The sequence below is a fragment of the Strongylocentrotus purpuratus genome, unplaced genomic scaffold (genome assembly GCF_000002235.5).
Source record: "Strongylocentrotus purpuratus isolate Spur 01 unplaced genomic scaffold, Spur_5.0 spur5_scaffold_14, whole genome shotgun sequence".
NCBI classification, from domain to species: domain Eukaryota; kingdom Metazoa; phylum Echinodermata; class Echinoidea; order Camarodonta; family Strongylocentrotidae; genus Strongylocentrotus; species Strongylocentrotus purpuratus.
In genome coordinates this window covers 31,818,788-31,841,824 of record NW_022145599.1, presented here as the reverse complement: position 1 = coordinate 31,841,824, position 23,037 = coordinate 31,818,788, and the positions used below count along the sequence as shown (strand labels likewise).

General features: G+C 38.4%; 1 protein-coding gene across 2 annotated transcripts in view; it reads right to left on the bottom strand.

Annotated features, from left to right (window-relative positions):
* LOC594214 (leukocyte receptor cluster member 8 homolog) overlaps positions 1–23,037 on the bottom strand; it is a 46,304-nt gene that overhangs the window by 1,486 nt on the left and 21,781 nt on the right. Inside the window, exons 1-11 of one of the 2 annotated variants that reach the window (XM_030984749.1) lie at positions 15,068–18,431; positions 11,918–11,950; positions 10,960–11,331; positions 9,722–9,937; positions 8,548–8,733; positions 6,025–6,196; positions 3,984–4,073; positions 3,053–3,187; positions 2,314–2,382; positions 1,509–1,638; positions 1,074–1,281 (exon numbers count right to left, since the gene is read on the bottom strand). In XM_030984749.1, the coding sequence (XP_030840609.1) occupies positions 1,074–1,281; positions 1,509–1,638; positions 2,314–2,382; positions 3,053–3,187; positions 3,984–4,073; positions 6,025–6,196; positions 8,548–8,733; positions 9,722–9,937; positions 10,960–11,331; positions 11,918–11,950; positions 15,068–18,282 (4,826 nt within the window). In that variant the 5' untranslated portion in view covers positions 18,283–18,431. Of the gene's footprint in view, positions 1–376; positions 1,282–1,508; positions 1,639–2,313; positions 2,383–3,052; positions 3,188–3,983; positions 4,074–6,024; positions 6,197–8,547; positions 8,734–9,721; positions 9,938–10,959; positions 11,332–11,917; positions 11,951–15,067; positions 18,432–23,037 lie in introns of those variants that run through there. The other variant, XM_030984750.1, reaches the window with a different exon arrangement.

The window sequence follows — 23,037 nt, the reverse complement described above, 5'->3', positions numbered from 1 at the left end:
GCGGACAATTTTAGCAGCCCAGCGGAAAGACAGGTTTGAATGTGGAAGGAGGAAAAGAGATAAATCACAAATTAGAAGCAATTCAATAAAAAATAAATAAACTACTGGTACAAAAATGAAAACTTCACAAATCTTACAAGAAAGAAATACTTACCTTGGCAGTGATTAAAAAGGACATATTTATCATGAGACATATCACATTGATATTATTATATATTGAAGCTTGATAAATCGTCATGAACCAAAACATACATTATTTTAAAGCAGATAATTGATCACAAGATTTAGAAATATTATACACATATTAATTCAAATCATTAGTAGGATTAAATTAATAATCATGCTATATACATACTTACCCTTAGTTCTAAACTGATATTATACACTTCGTGCTAAATATCTACATTTTATGAATCTTAAAAATATATATCTTTAAATTTATATAGTTCAGCATCAGCTCTCATAGTTTTCCTTTGTTTGTGCAAATCATACTATGAATTTAGATACTTAGTTATCTCTCTCTATTTGTAATATTACAATAGAAGTCTGAATTCATACTTACCGAGCCTATAGAATTTAACATTTCAATTGTTAGTACAAAAAAGGTAGTTTAATACTATAACACACAATTACACATGTACCTTCAATTCAAATTTACAAGAAAGGAAAATTATCCCTGAAAAAATGGGAGAGCAAAGAGTCCTCTTTCTCCCTTATTCCTGCATATTTTTCATCTAAGTATATTGTGTCTCAATATTGCATTACATTTATGTACAACTTATTTCTTCTCTTTTTTCATCACCTCTGTATTTTCTTCCTATTAAATATTTAATCTAGGGGAACCAAATTCATAACTTGTCTTGATTATTCAACATTATCTCCCTGGTTTGCATTTTGTACCAAACAAAATATTCATCAACCAAATAATATGAAACCGGAATAAAAGCAACCCCCCTCCCATATGTATAACAGTATAAAACTTTAACAGCAACCTTGAATGTAATGGGAACCCGATACAGAGTTGCTCTTTTGCTTTCTTAGAAAGGAACAGAACAAAGGCGAGGTATACGTACGATTTGGTGATGATCTTGATCGCCGCCTTCCGCTCGCGAGCTAGAAACATATCAATGACATAGGACCCCATGCGTGGGGCGGTACGATAAAGCTTGAAAAACTTATGATAGTCGGACATGGCCCAGGCGGAGCGCAGCGCCAGGGCGTGTTTTACCGAGGGGTCCTTCCGGGATTCGGGTTTGAGGGTCGCAAGGGTAGTGTTCATTTCTGGTGGAGGGGTGCAGGAGTCAAGGAAAAAACTCTTTTTTTTCCTAGAGAATATGAATGGTGCAATTTATTTATACTTATATTACAGATATGTGAGAACATGTAGATCTTTTAATTAACTACAATACTAAAAACAAAATGAATGATATTAAATAATTGACAAACAGCAAAACCACATACAAGAAATAAGAATGTATTCTTTAGACCGGTGTGAATGTAAAGGATACCCATGGTGTTCTCCATAGAGATGTTATAGAGTATATGGTACGCCTGGAACTCATGGATATTACCGGGCATCCCCTCACCGTAGAGGGCTTTCAACTGGGTCTGGCACTGGTTGAACTCTGGGACATCCCCCTGTAGAAAGAAAATATGTGATTATATTTACACGTTATTTAGGCAATTCCTGGCTGTCTACCGCCTCTGGATCACTGGAGCGAAGACAGACGACAGTGATAACGTGATTAATCCTAAATATGCAGATGGATACTTCCTCCTATAAATCGTTCACCGACTAGGGACCCCGGTTATTCAATGTCACCTATCTTCTCTCCAGTGAGGCAGCAGACAGCGAAGAAACTCCAACTTCAACATATCTGAATGTCTATGCTAGCCCCCCCCCCCAACTACCTTCCTCTCCCCCCCCCCCCTTGTCCACATGCTCCCCCCCCCTCTCTCTCTCTCTTTCTCTCTTTCTGTCTTTCTTTTTTTTCTGTCTTTCTATATTTTATAATTCAATTCAATTTTAATTTTATTGATTTAAATCCAAACTTATGGGATTATTCTCATTTTTTTTTTCTACTCCATCTCTCAATGTTTTCAAATCCAATTTAAAAACTTATTTGTTCAACTAAGAGATCTTATTTTGTAGAATTTAGTAAAAAGGAGCTCTTAACCAGCGCAGCTGAATATATTTTGTATAAAAGCTGCGCTATATAAATTTATTATTATTATTACTCAAAACCTTGACTGCGATAGAAGGGAAAAAACATAATCTTGAGGTAGTCCTAACGCCCCATCTACTTTTCTCACCTTTTCAAGAGCTATCCTTCCATGCATTTCATACACCTCAACTGAGAACTCATTCCTGATGCACTGTATCTGTATCGTAGAGGGGGAATAAAAGATAAGTTACTTTCAAATGAAACACACACCATCTGTTAAAAAAAAATTATTGGCAAACTGGCCTAAATTGGCATTATGAGGTAATATACCACTCTTACAACCATGGTCAAATTTTGTTTTGCGGGCCACCCGATTTTCTGCAAAGACAAATAAATGTAATTGCCTATTTCAATTTGGCAATTAAATTATCTGTCCAAATCACATTCTTCCTACTTTCTACAAAATATCACATTTCTAAACTTAAAACATACCCATATATCTAAAGCAAAGTAAATGAGAATTTAAACAGAATAATCATAATTTGACATTTTCCATACATTTTGCCAATTCGAGGATCTGCAGAACCGTGCAGTAATTCATTTTCTTTCTGCAATTCCAATGCTGTTCTGCTACTGCATACCTTGCCATTTTTAACATTCTGAATCTTAAAACCACACTGAACTACTTATAGCTACTTGCGCCCTCTGTTGGTCCCCCATGATTCCCTTTATTTGTTAGTTGAGAGCTGCTTTGATGAGATATCTAGCTGTCTGTGACCTTGCATGGAGGTCTAATCCCCCTGGCTGAACTAGTACAGACAGGCTTTAAGAAAAACTTCTTATGCCATAGCACGTCAGTGGTACGTTGTCTTTCTCTGCTAACTTACCGTGAGATCCTGCCTGATTGACTTGAGCTGCTCACACACGAAGCGATAGTCTTGCTTGTCCTTCCATCGTTCCTTGACCTTGACCAGAGACTTACGAAGGACAGAGATCGGTCTTACCTGAGATGGGTCTGGCGCCTAGTTTGTAGAGGGGAGGGAGGGAGGAAGAGGAAAGGGCAGAAAAGTGATGGCTATGACTATCACTCATTTTCTCTGATGTAACATTAAAGATAAACTTGAGTACTGGTAATGCGATTGCATTGTGAAAGAAAAGGTGTGGAATAGATCAGAAAAGTTGATCATATAGCATGTAAGTAATGGTGTGTAATGCAAGGTTCTAGAGTCATCAAAATCATCATAAATTTGGCAGAGTCTTGGTAAAGTAACAATCACTTACACAGATAGATGTATATGGGACAACACACATGGTGTCAGGGCTAGTACTACCCTGATTTCCTTATCTTTCTATGCTCATTACTCAGCCAGTATACATTTTCTTCCAAAATTGTTTGGCACATGACATTTATTTGTAATCTTGAACATTCAGTGTAAGTTTTGTTAGATTCTGTGAGAATTCATTTTCTTTTTACCAGAACTCAAGTTTATCTTTAATCTGTAGAACTCACTTTACTGCCAAGCAGGCCAAAGCAATCTGGGGGGTGTTTCACAAAGATCCTAAAGTTGAACTTATCTCTAAGTTGGACTTAACAATTATGGAAAGCTGTAAGCATCCTTGAAAATATTTTGTAAAAGTTATTTTAAAAGGCTTAAAATGTTGATTCAAATTATTTGATTTTCTATTATCAAACAGATTTTATGTTCCGTTTTGAAGTGATATGATAAGACCTACATGGGAAGATACCTATACCATTGTGGGTGAAAAAGAAATGACTGTCAGCTGAATGTCAAAGGACGACAATGGTGAATGACTTACGGATGTGAGCCTGAGGTACTGTTTCCATTCGTCCTGATTGGTGCCTACTATAGGTTCCATTGACCATTCAACATCATCACTTTCACCAGTCTGAAAGAATAAATCAACAAAACAAAACAAAAATTAACAAAAACACATAGTAGATACCACTTCACAGTGCATTACAAATAAAAAATAAATAAGGTATCAAAAAATATAATCTACCTACTGTGTACATCTAATGTCATGATGTAAATTTATTTCACGCTACAGCTTTACAAGCTTGCTTTCATGTAGGTCCCATCATATTTCTCTCAGTTAAATCAGTACTCTCTATTGACCACTTATCCTTATGTTATTTATGATGTTTTATTGATTGTTATGTTATCATACAAAAAATAACTTGTACTTTATTTTGAAATGTATATGTAACATCAGAAATATAAAAATAAATGAAATGAAATGAAATGTAAGAAATATTGACTCTAGTATTAAAGTACAGGATATGACAATATATTTGCCAACATTTTAATTTCCTGTTCTGGTTCCTGTTGGCCTACTCTTTGTTTGACAACGAGCCAACCATATCGCAAAGTCTCAAACAGAAATTCTGGAATACAAAGGCCAACCGTACCAGGGAGCTGATGTTTCTGAAGGATGGAAATGTTACTTCACAGACTTGGTTGAACCATCAACAAATAATCAAGACTGCCATGTGTCAACCAAAACTCCAGTAGAATGCAAGGCTAGCATCCCATCCTTGTTGGAAACAGCCCTATCACCTCCCAAGAGCTGAACGCAGCAGCTGCTAACCTCAAAAAAGGCAAAGCAGGCGGTCCTGATAACATCAGTTCCGAGGACATCCAATACCTAGATGACACTGCTAGAAGACTGATACTTCTGATATTCAATGCCTTCTTGACAGAATCATACACCCCCACAGAGTCTTGTGCTGCCTTAACGTAAAGGGAAGGCCAAAAACCCTAGAGACCCCAACAATTATAGAGGGATAACCTTGACATCAACCATATGTAAGTTACTGGAACTGGTTCTCAAACCACATATTGAGAGATCCCCCCGTCAGAGTGACATTCCAGATGAGCTCCAGTTTGGATTTCAAACACGGCACTCTTGCATACTCACATCTTGCTGCCTTGAAATTACAATAGAGCTTAATACTGCCAGCAAGAAACCCACCTATGTTGCCCTTCTTGATGCTGAGAAGGCCTTTGACAAAGTGTGGGTTCCGTAACCATTTTTTTTTACTTTGTATGTCAAATATGTTTAATGTATATATCTTTCTAACAATGTTTGTAATTTCAATTTTTTTTTTGTTGATTAAAATGGTTGAACCAATAAATGAAATGAACAAATCATAAGCTATGAATTTCTGCAGAATTGGCCTGTACAGCTAGATGGAGCAACAGAATTGTGTTCTCTTAACAAGAATTATTTGACTTCCTGAGATTTCTTTGATTTATTTTCTTGCAATGAGGAAGACTGCCAAACGATTATTCGTAATTTTACAAGAGTGTTCTCAACAGCGATCTGTAACATACTGAAACTGACAATAACTGGGACTAAAGGAAAAATCTCTAAGACCTTCTGTCATCTCTTCTGCTAATTTCTGTAGTGTGCAGCTTTGTTCTTGCCTTGTTTTGTCCTGTTATGTCCTGTTATGTATTGTTTATCTTGTTGTGTTGCGAATTGTTTTATCATGTCCTGTCTTATCTTATTATGTCAGTTTCCTGTCCTTTGTGTCCTGTTTTGTAATTCTGTTTTTGTTGTTGTATATTTTGATTATTTAGACACTATAAAAGGGTTTACAAAAATATGTTATTATTTCATTTCTATTTTACTGTGATTATTAAGACACTTTAAGATGATTTATGAAAATAATGTTCATGTTATATTTATTCTTGGGAACCTACAAAAAACAAGCTATGCAGGTTCCTGTTTCATTTCATAATTTTGAACTTACTTTCTAAACTATGTTCTTTATTGTGCAAACAATTGATATATGAAATGGAATAAAAAATTTGAATCAATCAATCAATCTTACCAAGACTTCATTGATCTGAAGGGAGAGTTTCTGAGTTCTTTGCTTCTTGCCACCGCTGCCACCGCCAGACGGACTGTCCTCCTCCCCTAACATGTCCTGGAATCTGGCTGCGCGCTTCTGCATGCGCATCGCACGCTCCTTATCATTCACATAGTTCACATCCCCGACATTCCTGAGCAGAACATAAAGGCGTGGTCAAAATAATAATACGTAATGCTTAATACATAATGTTAAATCTGAGATGCAAGGCCCTACGTGTTATCAGTGTCTGTAATATGGTGTAATATTGAAACCCTAAAAAAAAATTGTGCTTCAAGAAGTGCCTCAAAAAGTAAAAATCCTTGAGTGACCGGTTTTACCATAATCATTTTACCCAATAGACTGTACCGTTTGGTTTCGATTTCCAATCATAAATATCTTGATAATCAGACAGGCGATCGGCTTGTAAAAGTCATGGGTTTCCTGACTGACCTAAATGTTTATAATTATCATTGCAGCGTGAGCTAAATCCAAGATTTTGTTTCATAATCTGAGACAAAGTTACCGGATCCCTTTAAAGGTACTATGTCCCATTTGCAGGCCAAAAAAATGAAAAAATTAAATTCCAACTGCATTTGAAAGATAATACTAATTTAGAACTTCCCTAAAAAAGGTGGGGCTTGAAAATGTCTTCAAGTGGGAAAATAACGACTATTAGTTGTCAAATCGACTTTAGGGCTATAGAGCCCAAAAGTAATAGTCTTGATTTTCAGACAATTGTACTGAATGGTCATACGTTTTATGCTGCGCAAAGATTCAATCAGTTTAATCTTGGCCATCACAAGAAGTGGGTTATTGATGTAGACAAATGCTCATGTACCCTTTACAACTCTTTTCATGTTATTACCAAAGAAGAAAAAAGCCAGTCAGTCACTCAATAGTGTCTGACAGTGAAGTCTAGCAAGTAAACGGGTTTCCTTGCATAATTTGAATACGAGGACACTGCTAACATTAAAATTTCACAGATAGGACATACATGACATATTCATAATTCCTGCAAAATTCTACAGAATTTGAGGTTGGCTGCAAAAGGGACAAAGTACCTTTAAAGCGCTTTACAGATATATCATAACCCTGGTCATTGGATTCAAGCTTGCCCACACACGATATATATACATTCTCCACTCCCTGGGGAGCATTCCAGCCAGGCGTCATTCTACAGAAGCTCACAATGCTGAGCAAACTACATTAACTTTCGCATCCTACCGGGTACCCATTTAACACCTGGATGAAGAGTGGCAATTGTAGATTAAAATAAGACTATGAAATTCTATGAAACCACTCAAAGCATTATGAGGTTTTTTCTAGCACTTGACAATACCCACATACATTCATGGGTTCCCAAATGAAAGTATCAATTGCAATCTTCAAGGAATATCAGAGAGAAACACAGTTTGAACAAAATAGATGAAAAGGAGACTGATCTCCAAATTTAGCTATTTCCACGCAGTGGGGGACAATTCCCACCCCCAAAATATCACAGTCCTGTTACATGTACATGTAGGTGTTTGTTTGTTTGTTTGTTGTTGTGTGTGTTGTTTTTTTTGGGGGGAAGGGGTCTTAAGGAGGAAAAAAGTACACACATTGTTAAGGTTCTTAATAACAAGTAAATTTGTATCTAGCACATTATACTCATGAAGTCTCTATGCGCTTTACATAGTAGTGTAAAACGTTGACAAATTTTATTCTAGAAGATAATTTTGTTGAAACGTATCATATTACACATACTAGGGAAAATGCATATTATTCAAAAGAAATAAGAAAATGATTAGCAAATTGGCACATTACATTTAATAATAGATCTGTAAAACAAAATGAATGTAGAGAAATTAGCAGACGGATAATTATTTCTCAAACCTAAAGGCAGAGAAGACATCACTAAACATTAAGTAAACATGTGAATTTTGTAATTGATTTGATAGTTTTAAGTGATAAACGATGAAAGCTCAATATTTTTCATGTCTTTCCTCTTCTCTCTCTCTCTCTCTCTCTCTCTCTCTCTCTCTCTAATATCTAAGCAATTATGTAATATGCGCTATATAAGAATTGAACATTGCTATTACTATTGGGCAATTCCACGGTAACGGAAGGACACTCAGACAAGATTTTTGAACTTCAGGTTCATACTAAAAGAACTGTTTTATTAGTATAAGATGTGAAACAGTACAGATATAATACCTATATAAGTGCCTTCAATTCTCCCCAAAAAAATTGTCATTATAGTTAAGTAGTTTAAGAATGTGCATATTAATTATCTCGGTAACGGAAGGACATAAAAATGGACATGGTTTTTCCAGTTAATTAGTGTTTATCCAAACTTTGTGAAGTTGATGAAGCTTTCCACTTGACTGAAACACATTTTGTTCCCCATAGTTTAATACATACTAATAAAACATTTCTTTTAGTATGAACCTGAACTTCAAAAATCTTGTCTGAGTGTCCTTCCGTTACCGTGGAATTGCCCTATTATTACTCAGTTCTTACTTGTTCTTCCCCTTCGGTCCTTTCTTGCCTGGTGTTCTTTCGTTCCTTCTGTTAATCTCCGCTTCTTCGCTCTTCCTCCCCCTACCTCTTCCCCTCCCGCGGCCGCGACCTTTGCCCTTCTCCTTCCTATCAGTAGACAGCGACAGGTAGTCCCGTTCGTGGCTCCTAGATCTTCTGTCCCGATCACTGGAAGGATGATGGGTAAAATCATTTATGATTTTATTTTGTATGAATTTACAAATGTATTTGCTCTCATTCAAATGATTTGTTTAAATTTGAATTGTTTTCATATTTATTTAAATATATATATCTATATATATAAATATATGTGTCTTGTATATCTTGATTTGTTTTATTTTTTTAAACTTATATCTTGATTTCTATTTCATTTACATTCATTTGAATTGTTAATACTTTGATTCTTTGTGATGTATTCATTGACATTGAGATTTTAGTTGACAAAATGTTACAATGCTTGCTTATTATAATAGTTATAATAACGAGAGTTGCAATTGTTTGAATTGTTCAATGTTGGTGATGGTTTCAATTGAGGAGGGAGCCTGTTCCACGGTAACATTGCAAGAAATCATATTCATGAAACATTCTGCGAGTCCGGTGTGTTAACAGATCAAACATACAATACAATAAAAAGTAAAATCTTCAAAGAAATCATGCTTAAATTTTTTTTGCAAAAGTTTGAACCACCTATATTATGCTTTAACTTGAAGAAAGGCAAACCAATTAATCATAACAACTTTTCATTGCTCAAACAGCAAATAGGGGAGATTAAATTTTACAGGACTCCTATCATCATGAAGGCAATGTTTCAAGCCACACATTCTCTTTTAGCATTCACCACTACAACTTTGTGAAACCAATATTCCTAAGTATAACAGGCATACTCTGAGGGGTCAGTGACACAAAGACATAACTCCATTTTGGCCATTTTGAGAAAAAGTGGTTTATGTGTCTCTGAGCACTTGGGCCTTAAGGAGTTAAGGCTATGTTTCACTAGCCATTGACTTCAATGGGGTGTTTGGTAGAGTTATGTCTTTGTGTTTCCTGGAAAGCCCACATCTTTCTGAACATTTTGATATCAAGTACTCATTTTGGCAAAGTATGGAGTTACGTCTTTGTGTCACTGAACCCTCGACTTGTCCTTTATTACACTCACTCTCTGTCTCTGTATGATCTCGCTCTTCTCCTACGTGAACTTGAAGAGGGAGACCTGCTACAACCAGGGCTTCTAGACCTAGACGGTGAGCGGGACCTAGACCGGGACCTAGACCGGCTATTTGAACTACCACTGTCACTGCTGAAGTCCCTGGAGAAGCCAAAGATCTTGCGGCCGTGGCGCCCCTTAGCTGGCTCAGCTACACGGGTGGGGAACCTGGGCAAATGAAAGCAATAAACTTAAAAATTATTAAAGCCACACTGTCCCAGAAGCACTACCGCTCAAGCGCAATCTCAGGTCAGCTGTAGCAGTATTGTCCAGTATCTCACTGTTACACACTGTTGGCAAGTTGACCATGAGATGGCGCTGTGCAGTAAACAGTACACCAGGGCACAAATTTCATCAGTTCAGTACCTCTTTAAAACTACTTAATCTGAACTACAAGTTATCTGCAACAAAATGACAAGGAACAGAGCACAGTAAATCAACAATTTCAGGGGCTGATATGTTGAAGATTCAGAAGAACTAATTCTTGAGTTTGAAGGGCAAAGTATATGCAAAAGTGATAGCATGAACCCTCCTGACCTGTAAAAGTCATATCAATCTGTGAATACTGTTAGTCTAACACAGCCCCCATACGCTCAATGCGGTAAACCTCTTATCAACCGAGGCAAACTAAATGATATCAGCTAGTGTAATTCATATGTCTGTATCTCACAACATACGAATAAGTAAGAATGCTTAGGGGCCTTCATTGCATGCAGCTTTTATAGCCAAGTCCACTTACTATTCATTTACATGTGAAATGGTTTTATTGTGCAGCAGTATTTTTTATCTGGTACTTTACCAAGTCATGGCTTTGGGCAAGAATAGCTAAGTTCAAATAATGCTATGCTGACATTCAAAAACTGTCAAACTGTTAACCAATTCAAAACTTGTCTGAAGACACATTTATTCAAAATTGCTTTTGATGATTAACTTACTCTGTTCACATCGATGTGTATTTCATATGTATAGTAATTTGTAGGTTTGTTTACACTTTTTTTGTTTTGTTTAATATGTAATTGTTTACCAGTCTATTTTGTTTGTTATAGCGCTTAGAGAATTCGGTGGTAGGGCCTCCACGGAAAACAGTATTTAACTACTGATGGAGCCACCCTACTAAAAAAAGACTAATAAATAAATAAATAAATAAGCACTTTATAAGCAACGTTTTTATTATTATTATTATTCCCTACCTGCTCTGTTGGTTCTCCGGCATCTTATTCCACTGACCACGCCCTCTGCCACGCCCCCGGCCCCGCCCTTGCCCGATCCCCTGTCTAGATACATCCAGGTAATCATCGCTGCCGATGCGGAGCGGGTTCTCCTGGCTGCGCCTGGCGCTCCAGGGTGCTTCGGGTTGTTCATGGGAGGACTTAGGGGTGGGGTTGGGGCTGGGACGGGCGGGGCTGGGGCGGGCGGAGAGAGGGAGGGGCTCCAGACTCCAGTCCTTGGTCATGACAGTGCCCTGGCTGTGAGCCTCGGTCAGGATCTTCTTGAGGTGGGACTCCACCTTGTCCTTCTCGGATTCATTCTGGCAAGAATTGAAGACTCTCTGGACGTAATCCCTGTGGAAAGACAACGAATGGCAAGACATGCATTAAAGCTTATCTGCACTTGTCTATAGAAGGGTTTAGACCACACTGCAAGGTCATTGGACAGGTGGTTATCTCATCAACTCAGCTCTCAATTAACATAAGAAAAAAAGGATCATGGGGGACCAATGGTCATTGATTAGGCATTGTTTTCTATGTAGAGGGAGCAAGTAGGTACAAGTAGGACAGTGTGGCTTTAATAAGTTGTCATCTCGTCCCGCAAACAAACGCTAATTCCAGGTATGTTAATGATTATTGAATGATATGTATAATTCCACACGTAACGTTTATTCAAAGAAGTCCGACATACTAAACATGCATAATGAAAAGCATAGAAGAAAAAAAAAAAACACCTAAAAACTAAAAAGTTATTACCTGCATGTAAAACTTTATTTCAGATGAAAGGACAATACAATAAATTGTATTACTTAATGTAAAGATTTATTTGGGGTATTCAAATTGAAAAGATATTGATAATTATCACTGATCAAGTACTGTGCGGTTACACACATATTCTCCTGATTAAGATATAGAACTTTAAATTAATGTGAATACTTACTTCAAGGTTGGTGGCCAATCAGCAGGACTGACTCTGCAAGGCAACAAAGAAAAAACAGAAAGGTTGTTTTAAAGGAGGTTTAAAATGCCCAGACACATCTATAAGGAAACATTAGAAAGGATTATTTTTAATAATGTACTGTATAAGGATATATTAAGAGGAAGGAAATATAACATGCACATTTCCCTAGTTCGAAGCATTGTCCTAGTGCATGAACTATACAGATCTGTATTCAAAGTTCATGCATTTCAAAAAGCTAACCTGCTCAGATTCAGAAGGAATATTCCATTACAGGTAATAATGTGGATACAAGTACAGCTAACAACTGAATTATTCATATTCATTTATATTTGTATTCATATAAATTCCATTTTTTTTTCATTTCTTTTTTTTTGTCACTCAAGAATGAAAGGTGGACTAGTTGAATGAGGGTCTTTGTTGAATACTATTAAATGCAAGCTATATGTCACACTCTCAAGAAGAAAAAAAATCTAGAACAAAATTTGTTTGACATACCCCAAAATATTACCAAACTTGGAAAGGGTATGAATAGTTTAGCATGTACATCCCTTAAAGATCACTTTATGTTTCTCTTTCCCTATAAGGCTGCGTTCATGCTTAAATTTTGAAGGCAGAATGAGCGATCTGAAACGCTCATCGTAAACGCTCATCGTGATCGCAGTTCCACGATGTAGTGTTCATGCTTACTTCTCTGGCTCCCCCAGGCAATTCTCAGTGTGTGGCCTTAATTGGTCTTCCAGCTGGATTCGCAAACCTTCACTGTGCATGCTACGTAGACCCACTAGAGGTCAGTGCGTTGACCCCATTTAAACGCGTTTACAAATTGTAAACGCATCTTTTTGTGAGTTTACGATCGGCGATCGTGATCGCCGTTTTTCGGTGATTCTACAAAAGTGAGCTAAGACGCAACCGTGTTTTAAACTAAACGCGTAACAGATGCCTGATTCTGGCCGTCAAAATCAAGCATGAACGCGCCCTTAGACAGTCAGCAGTTTAAAAGAAATAGAGTACGAAAGTGTGACGTCAAACCGACCAAGTTGTCAAGGTAGCTGTATCCAAACAATGCATTCTAAAGAAACCATGCATTCTAAACAAACAATGCATTCCAAACAGCATTCCAAACAATAAACCATTCAATCAGATCTGCGAAACGATGAATGTCAGGTCTATTCCTGTAACATTACGATCCCAATCTGACTCGTTAAAGTAAATGATTCTACAAATACATTTTGTTTCACTGTCAAATTTAACAAGAAAAAATGAAAATATTTTTGCCTCCCTTGGCTCATGACCACCCAAACCCTGTCAAAATCCAATGCAACTGTAAAAATATATATCGCTATGCAGTTTAATTTAAAGGTACTATGTCCCATTTGCAGGCCAAAAAATGAAAAAGTTAAATTCCAACTGCATTTGAAAGATAATACTAATTTAGAACTTCCCTAAAAAAAGGTAGGGGTTGAAAATGTCTTCAAGTGGGAAAATAACGACTATTACTTGTCAAATCGACTTTAGGGCTATAGAGCCCAAAAGTAATAGTCTTGATTTTCAGACAATTGTACCAAATGGTCATACGTTTTATGCTGCGCAAAGATTCAGTCAGTTTAATCTTGGCCATCGCAAGAAGTGGGTTATTGATGTAGACAAATGCTCATGTACCCTTTACAACTCTGTTCATGTATGTTATTACCAAAGAAGAAAAAAAAGCCAGTCAGTCACTCAATAGTGTCTGACAGTGAAGTCTAGCAAGTAAACGGGTTTCCTTGCATAATTTGAATATGAGGACACTGCTAACGTTTAAATTTCACAGATAGGACATACATGACATATTGATAATTCCTGCAAAGTTCTACAGAATTTGAGGTTGGCTGCAAAAGGGACATAGTACCTTTAAAATCTGTGAACACAACATATCACAATAATCATTCCACATTTTCTGGTTTGGCTTTTACAACAATTTTGTTAATCAGAGCCCTAAAAAAATGCATGCGTAGAAAAGGCAAATATATCTGCACACACTGCATCCATTTTTGTTTGACGACTTCACTGTGTCTTATGCCTGGAATTTCAAAAGGAACGATTGGCAACGTGATGCGAGATCAAAAATCTTTGCTTGTCAATCAAAATCAACTATTTTTTTTCAACTTTTAGTCAAAATTCTTGCCCATTTTTATTAATTTTAAAGACATTACATGGCGAGAAAAGAAAAATGTTTTTTTGTTGCGAATTTGAAGAACAATATGTGATAAATTCAGACAGAAAAATAAATCCTGTCTTGAAAGTAGTAGTAGTAGTAGTGTTTTTTTTTACCAGACTGCTAAGAAAGCATAAATGCTTGTTAGTAAGCAAAAGAGGACAGACAGCTTTAGGTCCTCTCCGAGGGACCTGGTAACGAGGATTAATGCCTTACCAAAGGGCACTAGCGCATCAACTAGGTTTCAAACCCGGGTCGCTGGATTACGAGACCACTGCTCTACCAACTGAGCTATCATGCCTTGTAAAGCGTTACAAATAAATTCCAAATTTTGACCCAGCACGAAATCAAAATAAAACAGAGGCCTATTATGTGGCATTAAATATAATGCATGAAGGAAGGCAGGGAAAAATGCTGATGTTCTTATCAAACCTATTACCTTCTTTTACAATGATATCAATATTTAATGTCTCAAAGGCTGCATTTATAGAGACTACATGTACAAAGGTCGGGAAAAAATGATCTGTTCTCGAGTTATTGCTCGTTAACTCTTGCGAAATCGGTAGAAGGGTCTGTTATTTCATCATTATATATATCACTAGATCAATATACCAGTACAAACAATGCAACAAAGGGGAATTCCACACTCTACACACAACTAGTACAGGGTGTTACAAGAAACCTTCTTATTTATTTTTTTTTTTTTGGGGGGGGGGATCCATACTCTTTACTTGTCTCCATGTGCATGTAATATTAAAGCATTACTTCCTAAACCAGAAACTCTACTTTTAAAATACTCAACGTTAAGAAGATTCAAAGAGAATGAAAAAGAGAGAGAGAGAGAGAGAGAGAGAGAGAGTGGGATGAGAGAGAGAGAGAGACAGAGAGAAGAGTGGAGACAGATTTTCACATGGGTGTCTATCTATAAGTCTTACAAAGATTTGTCCTTGACGATCTGCTTTCCATCAAAAGAAAGTTCTTGCGTCTCATCCTTAGGCCTGGCCACATCCGTTTCAATGCTGTCTACATCTTTTGTTCCTCCTCTACTGCTTGTGTGGGTTCCAGCAAAACTTTGCTGTCCTCTTCTACTTCCTACTTTCTGTCTGCCTATCTGTCCAATTTGTCTTCCTCTCTGTATATTCATCAGTGTTCTTTGTCCACCTATCTGTCCTCTTTTTCCTCCTACCCATTTACCAATTCGTCCCCCACGTAATCGTCTGCCTATCATCCTTCCTCTCAGACTTCTAATCCGTCTTTCTTTCCTTCTTCTGTTTCTCATCCTTCTTTCCCAGGCAGAATCACCAATTCGTCCCTCTCCTATTCCACACGTTTGTCCGTCTATCCTTCCTTCTCTCAGACTTTTATTTTGTCTTTGATCTCTCCTTCTTCTGGTTTTCATATTTCTTGTCCAAGCAGCATCATCCTCTACTGTAGATGCATGTAGTTCTAAGTTTGATCCATGAACTGTTGAAGGATTCATCCGAAATTCTCTATTCTGTTGCAAGTCCTGAGCACAGGGAGGGGCACTGGTAGAAACTTGAGGCCCAAGGCGCACTCTCCATGTGTCACCCAATGAACAATCTCTTTGTTCCTCGAAGGAGTGAGGCGGATACTCAGACCAAGTCTCCATCATTTGAGTAGTTCCCAGGTCCTTTGAAAGACGATCCTGTGGTGAAAGATCCGCTGCAAAAGATGACCGATCTCTTTGTTCCTCGAAGGAGTGAGGCGGATACTCAGGCCAAGTCTCCGTCCTTTGAGTAGTTCCAGGGTCGTTTGAAGCACGATCCTGTGGTGAAAGATCCCCTGCAAAAGATGACCATTCTCTTTGTTCCTCTAAGGAGTGAGGCAGATACTCAGGCCAAGTCTCAGTCCTTTGAGTAGTTCCAGAGTCGTTTGAAGCACGATCCTGTGGTGAAAGATCACCTGCAAAAGATGTGCCACCATATCCATACGGCGTAGTACTTTGTCGATTGTCAAGGTTCTGTCCCAGTTGTTGACAATGATGTGCTTGCATTCCTGCTCTTGGGTTCAGAAAACTGCTATTCTCCATTTCCTGAGTGTACATTATGGACCTTCTTTCCAGTTCAATGAGATTCCGATGATCTTGATAATTTGCACCACCACCCTTCTTTTTTTCTTTATGCAAAGCAGGTGTATCGTGTGAAACGGGAAAGAACTCTCTTCTTGGCCCAAGACGAGATCCTAAGCCATGCCTTAGAGAATGGACAGGCTCCTTACTTGCATCAACATCCCTGGTTAGAGGATCTGGTCTTCTTTGCAAACTACTTTTTTCTGTAAGATGATGAGCATTGCTTTGATAAACTACGGATATTTCCCTTGTCTGAGGAAAAGATGCTTGAAATCTGTTGTCCAAAGGCACATCCCCTCTGGTCTCTGAAGAGCAATTAGTACTTTCTGATCGGGTTTCCATCCTTCTTCTTTTGTCAATGTCAAAGGGATCTGTAGCAAAAGGCTCTATTCTTTGACCAATGATGGTTTGATGTCCATCTGCTGCATGTTCATGAAACATCTCTTCTCTATCATTATACAAGACAGCATCATTCCTTGACAGGATTGTCTGGCTCCTTTCAGAATCCCTGATAGTACTTGTATGTCTTTGGTAATCCCCAGGAAATGTGTCTCTGCAGTCTCTTCGTGTTTCATCCAATTTGGAGGAATGTTGATAATCAAACAGAAAATTGTTGTTATCATATCTCTGTAACTCTTGTTTGGGAACTGCCAAAGACAAGTCATCCTGATGCTCATGGTAAGACCAAAGACGAGCTACCTCAGTTTCTCTTCTGGTACTGAAGCTGGCTCCTTCAATTGACCTAGTCTCACTTTTCATCGCCAAGGAAGACCTACTAGTGTCATGCAATTGATTTAATCGCTTTTCCTTACAAGTAGACTCAGAGTCAAGGGCAGGACTGTCCTGGGTTGGCACATCCTGGGGAGACTGCACTGTCTCACTTAAAAACCTGTCTCTCGACTTTCTCTCCATATCCCTTTCCCCATCACTGCAACCATCTCTAGTTGTATCTCCTCTTTGGTACAACTCAATACCTTCTTGTCCTTTTTGCTTTGAAGGATTTAAAGGTGACATTCCACAATTTTCGTTGAAGGCAGTGTCACTCCTTGAGAGAGTCTTTTCCTGACTTCTAAGACCATGAGAGACACTTCTTGTTAAGTAAGGAGCAACATTTGGATGTAGATTGCCTTTGGTTGTGTCATGATATCCATATGGTCCTTGTTGCTGGGTTGGACTGACAGGGTGAGGATCCCTATTAGAGCTCAATGGTGCAACATTGTCTCCTTCCTGATGCATACTTGCGTGGGAATAGGTAACAGGAGTCTCACTTGTAGACTGTTCTTCATCTGCACTTTCAGATCCAAACAAACTTTCGTTTTCAGATACATGTATACTGATAGCTGTATTTCTTGTTTTGTCTGTGCTTTCACTTTCATTTCCACTGCAGGAACCATCAGTACTCACATATATAATGTCATCCGCTCTTCCAGTTACATCTGCTCTGTTGATTTCATCCACTTTTCCTGTTTCATCAGCTCTTACGATTTCATCTGCTCTTCCCATTTCATCAGCTCCTAGGATTTCATCCACTCTTCCCATTTCATCTGATCTTCCCATTTTATCTGCTCTTCCTATTTTATCTGCTCTACTGATCACATCTGTTCTTCCGATTTCATCCGCTCCTTCAATTTCATCAGCTCTTTCAATTTCATCAGCTCTTTCAATTTCATCTGCTCTTATGATTTCATCCACTCTTCCGATTACATCTGCTCTTCCAGTTTCATCAGCTCTTCCAATTTCATCTGATTTTACGATTTCATCCGATCTTCCGATTTCATCTGCTTGTCCGATCACATCTGCTCTTCCCATTTCATCAGCTGTTTCCATTTCATTCGATTTTACGATTTCATCCGCTCTTCCGATTACATCCGCTCTTCCGATTACATCCGCTCTTCCAGTTTCATCGGCTCTTCCAGTTTCATCGGCTCTTACGATTTCATAGGCTCTTACGATTTCATCCGGTCTTCCGATTTCATCTGCTCTTCCAAGTTCATCTGCTCTTCCAATGTCATCTCTTTTTCCAATTTCATCCGGTCTTCCAATATCAACAGCTGTTCCCATTTCATCTGCTTTTCTAATTTCATCAGCTCTTACGATTTCATCTGCTCTTACGATTTCATCTGCTCTTCCGATTTCATTCGCTCTTACGCTTTCATCCGATCTTCCGAGTTCATCTGCGTTTCTAATTTCATCCGGTCTTCCAATTTCATCCGATCTTCCGAGTTCATCTTCTTTTCTTATTTCATCCGGTCTTCCGATTTCATCAGCTATTCCGATTACATCTGCTCTTCCAGTTTCATCAGATCTTCCAATTTCATCAGCTCTTACAATTTCATCTGCTCTTCCGATTTCATCCGCTCTTCCTGTTTCATCCACTCTTCCAATTTCATCAGCTCTTACAATTTCATCCGCTCTTCCAATTTCATCAGCTCTTCCGATTACATCCGTTCTTCCAATTTCGTCAGCTCTTCCGAGTTCGTCTGCTGTTCCCACTTCATCAGCTCTTTCAATTTCGTGTCGTCTTCCGATATCATCCGCTCTTCCGATTTCGTCTGCTCTTCTGATATCATCAACTCTTCCGATTCCATCTAATCTTCTAGCTTCATCAGCTCTTCCAACTTCATCTGCTCTTCCGATTTCATCAGCCCTTCCGATTTCATCTGCTCTTTCATTTCGGGTTTCATCTGCTCTCGCAATTCTATTCTCTGCAGATTCTTCTGCTCCCCTTATCTGTCTCTGATCCATACTACTGTTCAATGTACAGCACTGCATTACTTGCTGGGCTACATCATAAGTGATACCAAAGCTACGTTCAATCCAGCTAAAGAAACCTCTTGTTCCTTCATCATTGCCAGACGTGGGCGTCCATATTGCCTGTGCAAGAAGCAGCAATCTTCCAAACATCGAATTTGCTCTCTGCAAGTGATTACTGATCACCTCGAACAAAGAATCACCCTCCTGTAGATTTGCGATGCAGTCTTCCAGTGAGACTGTCAGGTGATGATTGATAGAGCTTGATTGTTCAGAGTGTTCCTCAGGGGTTGCTGTGATTCCTCCAAGCAGTTCATAAATCCTTTGGTTCCCACGTTGCTGTTCATAAAACGTTAAATGTTGCCAAGCTTGTACAACACCAATCCCACAATTCTGGACAATCCAGGCATTAAACTGGCCTGTGACTTCATCGTTGTCCCGCCTATCCTCAGGATCCAAAAGTCTCTTGGCTATGTTGAGCCATCCACCATACAAGAATGCGTTCTGCAAAGACTGACTCCCCAAGGTCTCCAAAAGGTGTCCACTCTGCCGTATATCCTGTTCTAGTGACAGCAAAGGTCGTTCATGATCCTCAATGCCTGAATGTTCCATACCACTACCGTCAGACCACGCACAGGCACCAGTAACAGTCAACAGGGACTAGCTTGCTAGCTTGCATGGGCAAAGTCATCAGGCCACGCACTGCATTCAACAGCACCGAAATAGTTCTTGAAATGCAGATTTCTTGCATGTTATCAATGTAAATAATTACACAGCGAGCACTTCACATAAAATGGTGGCAAAGTACAGAAGTGGGCACAGATGGTAGTTATATAGTCGTGCAGTAAATCATGAGTGAATAACTTCCTCCAAAAAGCATATTCAACAGGTAACTTATAAATTGCTGCTCTTTCTTTGAATGCGCAAGGCACAACATAACACTGTGTGCTATAGTGATGAAAAGAATAATTGCTCTGCATGCGGAAATTCCCAGGTTTTTGGACACGAGCCAACAATTTTGTAATGAATGCTGTGTGCTATTGTGATGAAATGCCCAATTGCTCTGCATGTGGGAATTCCCCAGTTCTTTTTTTTTACATGCGCCAAAAGCTTTGTTGCATAGCAAATATTAAGATTCAGTGGAACAATGAAGGAAATACTTGAACATGTAATTTCTAGACTAAATCTACAACATTAATTTGCTGTCTAGCAAATGTTGATTCAAACTTCAAGTACCGGTAAGAAAATAAGTGGGTCTGTACATGAACTGTTAGTATAGTCTTGTCACATGTACATGTACAGTTTTTTTTTTATAGCAACATGAATTGAAAAACAAAATCAATACTGTCACTTGAGCTAAGCCTATGTGGTACAGGGTGACTTTAAAAATATGACTGATTGCATAGTTTGCTGTGTTGCTAATAAATAGAATGTACATAACTGCAGCATGACTTGACAAAACAATCAATACTGTCAATTGGGCTAATTGGGGTAATAATAAATGCGCCTTGAAATAGAATTTCTTGATAAACGGCGCTATAGAAATGCCTATTACTATTATTAATTATTATACATGTACCTACATGTACATGTATGTGGGTGATTAAAAAAATCACCCTCATCCTTGGATATCTTTTAAACTCTGTCTCAGTAAATACTATGTTTATTAATTATTTTATTCATTACATACATGTACAGAGAGGGCCACTTATTTGTAACATGTATTTCACTCAATAAGAATAACCTTTACTAAGAAACGTCTCCTCATGGTCTTCCTTTGCCCTGGATAATTCAATCATGCCAACTGGTAGTGATCTATTAATGCAAATACATTGGGACAGAAGGAAAAAAAGCAAACCGATTCATTTGGAATAAGTGGAATTGCACTTAAAGCCCACACATTTATCCTCTGTATGAATCATGTAGCGATTGTTAAGTTGACAATAGTTTAGAAACTAAGAATGTGGTGAGAGGAATGAAAGAAAATATTTCTTTGAAAGGTTGACAAAACCTTTAAAAATGAAAGGGATAATTGAGTTTTTTAGCAGAGGGCGCTACACAAAATAATTTTTTGATGAGATAATGAAAAACTGAGTGTCAAATTTGAAAAAAGCATAAAATTTAAATGACAAAAGCATATTTGTTTGATTAAAATTAGTTCAGACACGGTTGAAATATCCATTTAAAAAAACGATTTATAATATCTGTGGTGCCCCCTTAATATTTGATAACTTGAACCAGCCGTTTAAAAAACTAAATAGCGCCTTATACATGTACATTGTACGTTTTATTCCAGCCAATGCCTATGTTGGCTTTTTGTGTTGGTTATAATACGCACAACCAGCAGGCCCATGTATTGTTATTATTAATTAATTAAGTAATTAACGGTCACCATATTTTTCTGAAAGTAGAGCTGAATTGGTATGATCTTATTTCACACATTTTGGAGTCTAAAATTACCTTCATAGCAATGTTAGGTCCTAAAAAGCCACGGTAAAGGGTCAACATCAGGATGCTTAGGAAGGATTTCATAAAGCCTGAAGTACTTCGCTGAAGTTCTGTCTATTTTGCAAGTTCTGTCTATTTTGCAAGCCCTCAGAAACAAAGTAAGCAAGCTTCTCTTCAGAGACAATCTTGGGAAGCAAGTTAAAGACCTGCAGGACCAGCTACAAGTAACGGAGGGGGTCACGATGAGACCCAAAGGCCATCAGTATACTCAACAGTATCACCCATACAAGAGATACAGTCAAACTTGTCTATAGCGACCGCCCAAGGGAAGCCCGAAAAGTGGTCTTTGCTGACAGGTGGTCTTTGTAGACAGGTTCCTTTAGTAACATGTTTCAATGAGAAACCATTTTCAAGAAAAAACAAATGTGTGGCCTTTGAAGAGAGGTGGTCTTTGTAGACAGGAGGGGACTAAAGCTGGTTTGACTGTACAATGAAGATGCTAGGCAGGCTGAACAACCTCACAGCCGCATGTCAACACTGCAAGAGGTGCCATTGCATTGTTTACTTTATCGGATGATTGCATGCAGCTACAGTATACAGTTGGAACGCATCCTTTGATTTGCAGATACTTGAAAGGAGTGTTCCAACTGAGGACACGCACGACAACAATCCGTATAATAATACTCTAAGGCGTCGAGGGGGGTATCTGGGGTCCATTTTACAGCGCCCAAATCTCCCCTCCCGCCCGCCCCCTGGCGCCGCCGGGCGGTCGAGCGGACAGAGGGCATTTTAATCCAGCTGCTCGACCACGTCCCAGCGCGGTGCGACGTCCCGGTCGTCGTCGACGTCGACGATGCGTCCGCACGTCCTACTTATCCGTCACGAACTTCATGCTTTAGCATGAAGTAAAAATGGCCGAGCGGTCTGAGGCGCTGGTTGCGTTCGTTTCACCGGCAGCTTTTGCACTTTTTGCACGCACGGGTTCGATCCCGCCTCCGTCACAAGTTTTTTTTTCTTCCCTGTGTTTGTTTTTATATATTTTAGATTTTGTAATCTTTACCATTTTTTAAATTTTAATTAAAAGGTAGACCTAATATTTAAAATTTAAATGAGTTAAGTCTTTATTTGATATTTATTAGCTTATTTCATGATGAAATCAATTAGATCTAGATCTAGGCCTATAAATAAAATCAGCGCAACAGATGTCTTCCCATCCACGCCCAAACTTAGAGACCTATTTCCATCATTATTGCCGGGATTTTTATATAGTTTTCGTGAGTGGAGGTATGAAATCAAAGCTTATTTTGTGATTATTCTGGCCATGTTTACTGAGTTTTGATTATCATTTATTAAAGGAAAGTTTTCACAAGAAAATCAGAGAAAAACATCGTTCAGTTTCAAGAGCTCTGCCGTACGTGTAGTGCAGTGCATTCTAGCTGCACTGGCTGCATGCTCGACTGAGTGAGTGAGTGAGCTATTCAGAGTCGAAGAGACTATGAAGGGCCAAACATGCCAATATTCGTACAACTATACGCTATATTATGTATCCATCCATGCGACTATTTATGTCTATCCATTCATTGAAGTAGGCCTACACGTGAACACAACAGCGGGCAG